Genomic DNA, 12,639 nt, shown 5'->3' on the forward strand with positions numbered 1-12,639 from the left:
CTTTGCCATTGATTTAGCAGGTCTTCACTAGACCCTCTAAATCATACCCGCTGCATTGATTGCAGCAGCATCAATCTCCCCAGTAGTGAAACCAAGACCACAAAGTATTGTGATTTCAAGTATGTTTGTTTCTAGGCATACTGGTACATCTGTTTCTATTGCTTAAAGATCAGATTCCCTGAAAATCTATCATTAAACTCAGAATTCTTTCTAAATAAAACTTTTATATTTTTCACAATGTGTGGTAACTTAAATTATAACTGTACTGTCTCTTTGATATAAGCCCCCTTTGGATTTGTCTATCCAATCAGCCCCTTTAAAGTAGCTGTCTTGCACTGCTAGTGACTATAGTATTCATTTGCAGAGACCTTTCCTTTAAGGAAAAGGCCTTTGTGTTGTCTTAACTTCTGAGCAAAGACTGACTATACATGTTGCATGAAGATTTTATGAAACGTAGTGTACTAGAATCAGTCAACACACAAGTATGTTTTATATGTGAGTATATTTGTGTACCCTTCTATCATGCAAGCCTTTTGGTAGTGAGAAATGAATGAGAAATGAATATTAACTAGTATATTAACAGTAAATTATATTTACAGTTGTAGAAACGTTTGTTTTATTTTCTTGCTGATTGATTAAAGTGCACTACTTTAAATTCTTGTCTTGAAAGTAATGTTTATGTTTAAATTCCATGAGTCCATTTTCTTCTTAGCAAAATGGGCTTTACAGCTACTGATGTTTATCGTTCAGCACTGTAACTAAATGCAGCATTCCTTTAGTTCAATATTATAACATTTTTAAATTCTTTTCTTTATAGATAATTTTTATAGTTTAGAGGGACAAAAAGATGCCTTGCTTTGTGGTAATAGCTCCGATGCAGGGTAAGAAATGTTGTATGTTATACTGTGGCTTTGTATGAAAAAGATGTAACATTTTGGCAACACAGCCTAAATAGTTCATTTAGCTAGCTAACTGCACTGTCAATCAACCTATATTCTTTCATATTAGAAAAAATTACAAATACAAATATTTTGTAATAGCAGTTTGCTTTCTAGAAACCTGTATTGGACTTGAAAATTCAATTTCAGGTGACAGCAGTTGTACTATGAATGACTTAAAATATTTGTCTCCATCTCTTCCTTGTTAGACAGTCTTTGTAGTTGGCATTCCCAATCTTCACAGCAGCTAGAGGCAATCAGATCTTTGTTCTGAGCCTGGGCTTAAGAAGAGCTCTGTAGAATTCTCAGCTTCCAGACCACACACATGGCAGCCTCTAGGTCTCCTGTTGTAGCAGAGCTGTCAGGATTTCTTAAAGATTTGTAACTAAATGTGTCTCAGTCTATTCACTAGCTTCAAGGTTTTTCTCCTCAAAACTGTCAAAACAAAAAAATATGTCCTTTTGGCATTCTGAGGAGAATTTGAAGGACAGCACCTCTGCTCCCCCTCAGAAATGGCAGATAGACAACACAGGGAACCAAAAGGATAAGAAATGTTTCCTCATTATGCATCCTCACAATCACAAGGCAGCTGCCAGAACAAAGATGAAGATCCCTCCTGGTAAGGCCTATGCTGAAGCATTTGAGCAGTCTCCAAGGAAACTCAGCTAGCACATTGGCAAGATCTGCACTGAAATGGCTAGCAGTCTTCAAGTACGTAAAAGGTTGTTATAAAGAGGAGAGCGATCAGTTATTCCGCTTATCCACTGAGGACAGGACAAGAAGTAATGGACTTAAATTGCGGCAAGCGATATTTAGGTTAGACAGGAGAAACTTCCTAACTGTAAGGGTGATTAAGCATTGGAACAACTTACGTAGGTTATGGAATATCCATCCCTGTAGGTTTTTAAGAACAACTGTTAGGGATGGTCTAGATAATACTTGGTCCTGCCTCAGTGCAGGGGACTGGACTAGGTGACCTCTCAAGGTCCCTTCCTGTCCTACATTGCTATGAATTTATGGTTCAGCAGGCTATAAGGAAGTTTCCACTGACTAGACCAGGCCAGAATTAGCAGTGTGGAAGTGGAGGGTAAATTCCAGTTTTGTTTCTCAAAGTAATTTATAAAGCCCTCAATGGGAGTCAACCATTTCAAAGAAATGGGTACTTGAGATTATCAGAGGAGGACACTCTGTAGAATTGATTCACTGTCCCAGGGACAAGTTTATCCTTCCCCAAAGTTAAAATAAACCAACACTATCAACAACAAATATATTTTGTAACATCAGAAGATGAAAGATGCAATAGTTTATCCCTAACATATTAGATCAATACCTAGAGAGACAGATACTTTGGAAAGCACACAAGATTGTTTGTAATACAAAAAGAAATGATTGTTTTTTCTAGATTTCTGGTCTCTCAATAAATTCACAAAGGAATTATTCCAGATGGAAATTCTGAAATCCATACTACAGCATTATTCCTGTAAGACTTCAGAAAGTGAAGGTACACCTCCTGGAGGTCTGCTGAACATAGCATGATTAAGAAGTCATCAGGGATAACTTAGCTTCTGTTACAATAGGAAGCATTTTTCAGTGCACAGCACTACTTTCAGACTTTTATAAGTATTCATAGAGATCATGTCATCCCTCCATTCAAATAAAAGTGTACATTTCTTATGAGGTCCCCTTCGTGGCTCAGTGCAACTTACAGCCTAGCAGGCATCACTACATGCCTTTGGGAATAGGCATTTCAGCGAATAGGAAAGAACCAGTCAGCCCTTACAAAACTTCAGCATCTTTGGATGGTTCTGGTCACTTCCAGCCTCCTACTTCAGTAAATCAGTGCATAAAAGATCTTGATCCAGAGCTGTACCAACCTCTTTGCAAATTCATCTGTATTATTCAGCAGCAGCTATCTGATGTTGGATCCAGAGAAGCTGGTTGTTTACAAGGATTCCAGCACCCATGTAAGGGAGAGACTGCAGAGCTCCTATGTGACTCAAGGGATGTGATCAAAAAAGGAGACTTGCATTGAAATCCTGGCTCCATTGAAATCAATGGCAGAACTCCATATTGACTTCAATAGAACCAGGATTTCCTGATGGAGTATAACCTGTCTAATGCTGTGATCCATCATTGTCACTCTTCCTCCTCCAGTGGAGGATTCTTTATAAACATGATGTGTGTAAACTGCTAGGAAGGCAGAAAAACTCAGGAAAGGTAGATCTGGTTATGGTCTGGGCAGAACTCTCACTCTGTATGTAAAAGGAAAAGTACAGTTAGAGTCTATTGGCTCAGGATAATGCATTAGATCTAAGGGAATGTCATCTGGACCAGCCTCCCTTTCAGAGCGTCACAAGTCAGGTTGTGATTAACCTATTTTCATCCAGGTCCAGTTGGAAAATCAAAAATGGAAGAGTTATGTCAAGAGTTATGTCATTGGGCTAGACAGCAGATGCTTCAATCTGATTAATATGGGAGAGCGGAGTTAACCCCTTCAGTCTCATTGTTTCTGGCTCTCTGCAGATTCAGGCATACTTTATTACATCGGTTTACACTCTGTTTCTGTTGGAAGATTATTTCTGTAGCCACGACAAGTAGAAACGTATTCGTAGTTTAAATTAAACCTGAGTTTCTGCGCATTCTGATTGTCATGCTGGCCATGTAACTACACCATTTGGTCTGGATTTGGACCACAGGCTTTATGTTTAATACCCCGATTGTAAAATTTAGTAATCCACAAAGAGTCTCCTATTCGTTAGTGAAAGTTATTCAACTGAAGGACAATTTTTACTCTTTACCATTGTTAAAAAAACAAACTAATTTAAATTAATTCTTTTTTTTAAGTCAATGTCCAGAAGGATATACATGTATAAAAGCTGGTAGAAACCCCAACTATGGCTACACGAGTTTTGACACGTTCAGCTGGGCATTCTTGTCACTGTTTCGACTGATGACTCAGGATTACTGGGAAAACCTTTATCAACTGGTGAGAATGTAGTGAAAACTATGTTTTGATATGTTCATGGTCTAAAATCAGTTATGATGGAAAGAAATGGTCTTTACATTTCTTATTACATAATGGTGTATTAAAAATTAAGACACTCAATCATAAAATGTTATTGGGGAACATTGTAGTCTAATAGGATTTTCAAAGGTGAGAGCTTTATCCAAAACTTGCAGGATTATACCAAATTGTGAAAAACATGCTACAAGATTTGTCATGCTTTGTATAAGTCTACATAGAAACTTTTTAGAACCCATTTTCATGTCTGTATCATGTTTCATTTGATACAACGTTGTTATTTGTTACCTTCAGAACAGCAATACCATGCTAAAGCAGTGAACAGTTGTTATAAGTTCAAAAGGTGGTAGTCCTGTCTTAAATACTGTGAGTCCTGTTTTGATAGCCATGAATTCATGGCTTTATTCTTACAGTAAGCTGGGATTTATTGTTTAGTTGATATTACTGATGGTGCTACTTTTAGGTATTTTGGCCAGTCAAAGGGGAAGATACAACTAATACTTTTTCAGTGCCTAAAAATCCCACACACATTTTTTAAAATTATTTACTTTGAATCTTCTCCTCTTTGATATGATTATTAAAATCTCATACCCTACCCAACCCCCTATAAGTAAAACAGGATTCCTAAATCACACCACCTTTCTCTCTCTCTCTCATACACACACTCACATTTTGCATTTATTTTCATTTTGGTTTATAAAATAAATATTGTCATATTCAATATGAGCAACTGTCTTTGATATAGTCACACAAACACTTTCCTAATTCTCAAATTCTGTATAATTCTCAAATTAATCAGTTGTATCATTTTCCCCCCAGACGCTACGTGCTGCTGGCAAAACTTACATGATATTTTTTCTTCTGGTGATTTTCCTGGGCTCTTTCTACCTAATTAACTTGATCCTGGCGGTTGTTGCCATGGCCTATGAAGAACAGAATCAAGCAACCCTAGAAGAGGCAAAGCAGAAGGAGGCAGAATTTCAGCAGATGCTTGAACAGCTGAAAAAGCAACAAGAAGAAGCTCAGGTATCCGTACATTTTTATTCTTTTACCTACAAATACATTGCACACACAAATTAGTAAAAGATAGTATATAATTTAGTGGAAACTAGGAAAACAACAAAGCTTCCACTTTTTTTTACCTATGTCAGATTTGTTGTGATAGTACTGGTGAGGTGCACCAAAGAATGGGTCTGTGATTCAAGAAATTTCTAAACTCTTAAGTGTTAATGGAGATTTAAAATGAGCAAAAAGTGAGTTGGGGTTGTTTGGGTGCCGTAAGTCTACATTTCCTATCTTACTGTGATTGGATTTCTTTTTTACAGTAACCTTAATTCTGGATTTCCTGAGTCTGGGGATAGTTACATCATCACTGTAATGTTTTTTGCCTTTAAATTACTGACATTTACTGTCAGCCTTATTCCACTTTAAAGTGTTTTTTTGGTCCAGGAATTTACTTTAAAAAAGTTAATATAAAATATCATAGATGAACATATTGAACAAGAAACTTAAAAGTATTATACCATCCTATATGTCCAGTGAATTAAATATATTAAAAACGTTGCGAGGACATCCACTAGTACACCAAAGCAGTGAAAAAAGAAGCCAGAAAGCGCCAACCAGTTAAATTGTTTACAGTTGCTTTGCATTTGAAGTGTACTGGTGATTGTCTGGCTATGGCAAAAGAATGACAGGAGACATTAGATATGGGTTTAATAGGGTGACCAGATGTCCCTATTTTTATAGAGACAGTCCCAATTTTTGAGTCTTTTTCTTATATAGGCTCCTATTACCCCCCCCCCAAACCTGTCCTGATTTTTCACATTTGCTATCTGGTCCCCTAGGGTTTAATCAGGCCACAATTTTATTATTAGATGTCTGGGACTAACCTGGCAGATAAAATGTGCAGTGCAGGTGAAAACCCCCACAATTCACCAGAGGATAGAGTGACCAGATGTCCTGATAAAATCAGGACTGTCCCAATATTTAGGCGTTTGTCCCGTGTCCTGACCGATGTTTGGTCAGGACACAATTTGTCCTGATATTTCGCACTCCGTTTTTTTTCTCCGCTGGCAACCTCCCCCATGTGTCCCAGTATTTTCTTCCTCTCATCTGGTCACCCTGCCGGGGAGCAGGGACAATAAGTGCTTTTTCCAGCCTCTCCCCGCACTGTTCCATTTATGTCCCTCCAGCAGATCCACTCCAATTCCAGCCAATTCTGGGTTGGGGTGGGGCTTCCACCAGCTTCCTCCCCTTTTCATCCAGGTCCCTCCAGCAATTCCCTTGCTGGGACTTTACTGACCACCCCGCTCACAGGAAGGATTAAGGTGGACTAAATGATGGGGGGTTGGCTCCCTGTTGTACCAATCAGAGGAGTCCCCAACTGCCCCCAGCTTGCTCAGTTACCAAGCCCCTCTCCATTTATCTGTTCTTTTCTGCCTTAATTCTGCACTGAACATCTGCCACAAGGAGACACCAGCCATTAGCTTGGATGCCTCCTCCCTGCACCCAACTGAGTTCCCAGACATCTCCTAATGCCCTCTTTTATATCAGCCAAAAATATGGCAGCACCTGAGTCTGACAGGTGTACCTCATTCTCCCAAAATAACTCCAGTGCCCTATAGAATATGCCAGGATGTGAAATTACTGTGCCCCCACCCCAAGGGCAACAAGAATTTGGCCACTTTCCTGTTCACATACTTCCTGGTTTTGTCCACCCTTGCAGGGTTCATGGCTCCCTGCCAGACCCTGCGCTAAAGCATATCCAAACAGACAATGTTGATGCCCGGAAAAATTGCCAGGATCTGCATCAGGGCCCTCCTAATTCAAAGCATTAACTCCACCCCTTTAAGTGTTCCCAGATCATTTTCTCCCAGGTGTATCACCAGTATATCTGGTGGCCGCTGACACACCCACACAGCATACAACAGCGGTACCAGTTGATTTCATAACATGCCCCTCCGTGTGCCAGCTGAGTAATGCTTCGCCACCGAATCTCAACTGGGAACCCTTGGACAACCTGGATGTGTGCCTATGCACTCAAAACACATTACTGTGCCCACAGATCCACACCCTCGTATGTATAGCCAGCTGTCCCATATCTGAAATGAGAACTCAATCGATTAATGTTGATTTTCCACCTGCAGTCTTACATATGATCATATGGTATTAGAGTGCCAGTGTCCAATTGCCTGAGTAGCTTCTGCTTCCATACCTATCTGAACTGCTGCTGTCGCCACCTCTATTCTGAATGAGTGGGAACCAAATTCATGGGCTGGCAGCCCCAAGCTCATTAGCTCCTGTCTCAACATGATAATCAATTGATATGCCATGAGGGGACTCCCGTCTCCGTGTACAAAAAGGGGGCCTTCTCCCTTCCACTGTATTGCCATGTACGCCCTCAACACCTGAACGAGGCAGACCCCAGACTTGCCACTCTCCCATAGGGTAACAAATGCACCCGGGCCAACTTGATCAGTCTTTGACCTTTGCAAATGTAATATCCCTGCATGCTTGTGCCAGCTTATGTCATGAAATTCCAAACCCTTTCCCATAGAATCCTGATGGACCCAGGCACTAGATCACTAATCCTGAAAGCACCAAAAAATACTGTCAAGAATGCTGCCCTGAATAGAGATACCTCCTGTGCACTATTACATATGACACTGGGGATGTGAAAGAGGTCCCTGAGTATGGAAACCCTGATGGGATGATGGGAATTCTCCCTGGGCCCACCGCTGTGTGACCATCCCATCAAAAACCTTCCAACTAAGAAACCCCATCCAAGGATCTGAGTAGCCATTTAACCTACTGACAAATGTAATGGCTGAAAGGCGATTTGAAATTTTGGAGGATGCCAGTTGATGAGTTGCCAATGACAGCATGTACCACAGCACCTGTTCCTCTTTAATGGACCACATTGCCAGCTGGCCTTCCTGCTCCGTGAACAGCATTTGTCTGAGTTCAGGGATGGCGATCCCCACCCTGTGCGTCTACCATTGCCCCTGAAATCACCTAAGTGGGGTGTCCTGGATCTGCGTGACCTGTTCCACATTATACAGCGTGTAGTGCTGTGGAAGCTACCTCATATGCAATACATTTAATCATATCAGCTCCATGCTAACTGGCCCCCCATCTGACGCTGCTAGCTCAGTTGGGTCAGGGAGAGTTTTACCTGGAGACCCCACTTCCCCAAGCCCAATAGGTCATCTGTGACAATCCAATGCACTCGGGTGAGCAAATACTGCAGCTGGTGCCCCCATTTCCCCAAGTCTGATAGGCTGACTTTGATACTCCAGTGCACCCCAGGCTCCCCCAGCCACTTGCCCTTGATGTATGGACTCTGCCCCTGGCTTGCCCTGGGGCCAACCAACTGCACTGGGTCTGCCCTGTGTGTGATTTGATTGCTTTCTGGGTTCCTGTGGTAACAAAACTAACTGTGGAGGAGAGGTGATGCAAATTCCCCCGCATCCCGTTGTGTTCTGGCTACAGCAGGGAAAAACTGCACCATGATTCCCTAAACATTCATGTACACTGCAATTGCTATGGGAGGCCCCCCCTTTCCTTCTTGTACCTATACCCCCTCTAATGAACTCTATCTCCCTTTGTGAATCTGTTCTCCTATTGCTACCCTGCTCCACTAGTGCCAGAGGAAAAGGAGAATTAAGCCTTCCCTTTTGTGCACCCCTTCCTTTCTCCTTTGTGTCCCCCTGGCGCCGTGCCGAGACTGCTTACCAGCTCCTTCCCCTCCTGCCTCCCTTGACTGAAACAGGGAATGGCTTGTAGCTTCCTATCCACTTCCTATTCCCCAGTCCAGCCCAACCACTGCTTTCCCAGAGAATGGGAGGTTTCTTCCCCCATCTCCCTGCCCCCCCATTGTATGGGCTATATGTGAAATTGAGTTGGTTCCAGTGCCCTCTTTCTCCTTCCTGTAGCAATTTGGGGAGGGGTGGGGAGGGTCTTGCCTTTCCCTACCTGACACTGTCTGGCTCTATGTGAAAGTGGATTGAGCACTATTTTTGCCCCCTCCCTGCTGCCTCCCATGGAGTTTCCGCTGTCCCTTGCCACCGTGTCCCAGCTCCACCCTGTTTCTATGGCCTGAATTGGGGAAGGCGCTGCTCCCTCCTCGCTGTTCCTGCTCACTGTCTCGACTGATTCCATGTGGGGAGTTCTGTGGAGCAGGGAATCAGTGCCTGCTCCCCCCTGCTGCCATCTCCCAAACTGCTGCCTGCTTTAGTGCCCTGCAATGGGGAAAGGTGGTGTTCCCTCACCCCACTCCCGCTAATTGTCTGGACTGCTTCCACATGGGGGTTCTATGGAGCAGGGAACCTGTGCCCATTCCACCTGCAACATGTGCAATTTCTGCTTGTTTTTTATGCCCTGAAAAGGGGAAGGGGTGTGTCCCCCAGCTATTTCCCGCTCACCATTTGACTGCATGTGGTCCTGCAGCAAGCCACGCACCGCACCGGAGCCTCTCTGCTACCCAGCCTGTTCAGAGTGAATGACAGAAGGGGCCAGGCCCAAACTGACCTTTTTAAATCCCTCATTCCTAGGTGGTGAATCATCCACCATGCTGACTGCTTTTCCAGCAGTCTTACGTCTCCCCTCCTCCCCTAGTCTCAGTTCCTCCGGCAGTGTTGCCTGAATGGATAGTAGAAATAAGAAAGGAGTGTCCTGGGGACTCAAGTTAGTATGCAGCTTCAGAAACAGAGACAGTGGGACTACTTAATCAACTAGTGAGAATTCTTGACATGTATGCAGTCTTCCTTTTACTTCCTGATTCATTGTAACAGATAAAATTGATTTAATCAAAATTAGCTGTAGAGGAATGATGGTGATCAGTTGAGTTTCCTCTGATATCTCAAAGTGCCCACCTAAGAGTTACATGAACGTGTTAGTGTTATTTATAATCATAAAAATTATATACAATGCTATATACAACTGGATACAAAGCTGCAAATGTATGGAGATAGCAATAAATAATGAGAAGAGAGGTGGCCATAATAGCAGAATAAGGAATTGGCAGGGATAAGATGAGATTTCTTAAAATACCAGGACAGATACTACGTTTCTTAAAGAACACAAGTTTGAATTAATATTAACCAATTTTCAGAAAATACTCTTTAAATACAATATGCAAATACTGATGTGGGGTGGAGATGCTGTATTTATCATACAGAACAAAGAGATTGAGTCAATGCTTTAAGTGCAAAACAGAACTCAACCTTAGCTATAAAGTTGTGACCAGCACTTCCACAATATATTACCTGTTCTCCTCACTTACTTTGCATTTACTACTTATTTCAAGTGACATTTTTGCAGAAATTAGTAGGATTTGCCCATATACATGAAAGCCACTTGGAGTAAATTTGGGAAAATAAGGATGGACTGTTTTAAAAAAGCAGTGCTTTTTAGAATAAGTAGTAAAGGATTTGGTAGTTAAATGCATATTTGATATTTTAGTGTTTTAATAAGTACTCAACCTTTTGGTATACCAGGCAATAGCAGAAGCGGCAGCTGAGTTTAGAGATTTTGGTGGCGAAGACAGGATTTGTGGGCTCTCGGAGAGTTCTTCAGAAGCATCAAAGTTGAGCTCAAAGAGTGCTAAAGAAAGGAGAAACAGAAGGAAGAAAAGAAGACAGAGAGAGCTTTCTGGAGGAGAGGACAAGTTGGATGATGAAAAGTTTCCCAAATCTGATTCAGAAGGCAATATCAGAAGAAAAGGTTTCCGTTTCTCTTTGGAAGGGAATAGACTGACATATGAAAAGCGTTTCACTTCCCCCCACCAGGTACTGTTATAAATAATGCAATTGTAATTTTTTAGCACAGTGATCTGTTTAACATGGAGGTTATAGTAATATATAAGGCATAGCATTATGACTAAACTGCATGATTGTAAAAGGGATAATTAAGGGACAGCTTTTGCGTTATTTGAGTAAACCCTGAAAACATTCCCCAAAATAATATTAATAGAACAGCTGTTCAATATCTTGATGTTATGATAATATAAACACATGCACTACTTTCCGCTGAAATCTACATTTACTCACAGCTAAAATCTCCTAACCTATGCTTTTATATACCTTAAAAGGTAGTCCAGGAATTGTTCATTCTTGCTGTTCTAGTGTCCTTGTGATCTAGGATGATGTAGTAGTATTTAATGCTAGTAGTCGATAACTGTTGTCAGTTGTTCTTTTCTTTTTATTTCATTGAATCCATATTCATTATACCCAAATTTATAATACTCTAAAGGTTCACGAAATGATGGAAATGTATGCATTTTTCATATTGAAGTAATTCATTGCATTATACCTAGAAAGGTGATTTATTTTCTCTTTTTTCAACATTCAGTTACCACTTTACTGTACTGCTGAATGCATCATTTTATTTCCACAGAATTTCCTGTTTCAGCTAACAACCTTTTATGTACTTGAGAACAATTATCATGTCCCCCATTCAGTTTTTTTCCCCAGACTAAACAAGCCTATTTTTTTAAATCTTTCCTCATAAGTCATGTTTTCTATAATTTTTCTTGCTCTTCTCTGAACTGTCTCCTATTTGTCTACATCTTTCCTGAAATGTGGCGCCCAGAACTGGACACACTATTCCAGCTGAGGCCTTATCAGCCTGGAGTAAAGTGGAAGAATCACTTTGTGTGTCTTATTTACAACACTCCTGCTAATATATCCCAGAATGATGTTCAGTTTTTTGCAACAGTGTTACACTGTTGACTCATATTTAGCTTGTGATCCACTATAACCCCCAGATCCCTTTCCGCAGTACTCCTTCCTAGGCAGTCACTTCCCATTTTGTATGTGTGCAATTGATTGTTTCTTCCTAAGTGGAGTGCTTTGCATGTATCCTTTTTTAATTTCATCCTGTTTACTTCAGACCATTTATCCAGTTTGTCCAGATCATTTTGAACTTTAATCCTATCCTCCAAAGCACTTGCAGTCTCTCCAAGCTTGATATCATCGGCAAACTTTATAAGTGTACTCTCTATGCCATTATCTAAATCATTCATGAAGATATTGAACAGAACCAGATTCAGGACCAGTCCCTGTGGGGCCATAATTGATATGCCCTTCCAACTTGACTATGAGCCACTGATGATTACTCTCTGGGAATGGTTTTCCAAGCAGTTATGCATCCACCTTTTAGTGGCTCAATTTAGGCTGTATTTCCCGTTCGTTTATGAGAAGGTCTTGCAAGACAGTATCAAAAACCTTACTAAAGTCAAGATATACCATATTTGCCACTTCCCTCACCATCCACAAGGCTTGTTAATCTGTCAGAGAAAGCTATTAGGTTGATTTGATATGATTTGTTTTTGGCAAATCCATGTTGACTGTTACTTATCACCTTATTATCTTTTCAGTGTTGGCAAATTGATTGCTTATTTGTTTCATTATCAAAAAAGTCATTTAGCATTTCTGCCATTTCCATGTTTTCTGTTACTGTCTTTCTCCTCTCATTAAGTAATGGACCTACCCTGTCTTCGGTCTTCCTTTCATTCTAATGTATTTGTAGAATGTTTTCCTATTACCCTTCATGTTTCTAGCCAGTTTAATCTCATTTTGTGTTTTGGTTTTTCTAATTTTGTCACTACATGAATATGTTGTTTATAGCCATTCTTTGTAATTTGACCTAGTTTCCACTTTTTGTAGGACTCCTTTTTTG

General features: G+C 40.8%; 2 protein-coding genes across 2 annotated transcripts in view; both read left to right on the forward strand.

The window, feature by feature from the left end:
• LOC127030224 (sodium channel protein type 2 subunit alpha-like) overlaps positions 1–12,639 on the forward strand; it is a 138,253-nt gene that overhangs the window by 24,465 nt on the left and 101,149 nt on the right. Inside the window, exons 9-12 of the mRNA XM_050916324.1 lie at positions 818–881; positions 3,783–3,924; positions 4,780–4,986; positions 10,458–10,748. Coding sequence (XP_050772281.1) covers positions 818–881; positions 3,783–3,924; positions 4,780–4,986; positions 10,458–10,748 — 704 coding nt within the window. The remainder of the gene's footprint in view (positions 1–817; positions 882–3,782; positions 3,925–4,779; positions 4,987–10,457; positions 10,749–12,639) is intronic.
• The window catches only part of LOC127030195 (sodium channel protein type 1 subunit alpha), a 358,700-nt gene that overhangs the window by 1,793 nt on the left and 344,268 nt on the right, over positions 1–12,639 (forward strand). The window lies entirely within an intron of this gene.

Source organism: Gopherus flavomarginatus, chromosome 10 (assembly GCF_025201925.1).
Source record: "Gopherus flavomarginatus isolate rGopFla2 chromosome 10, rGopFla2.mat.asm, whole genome shotgun sequence".
Lineage (NCBI taxonomy): Eukaryota > Metazoa > Chordata > Testudines > Testudinidae > Gopherus > Gopherus flavomarginatus.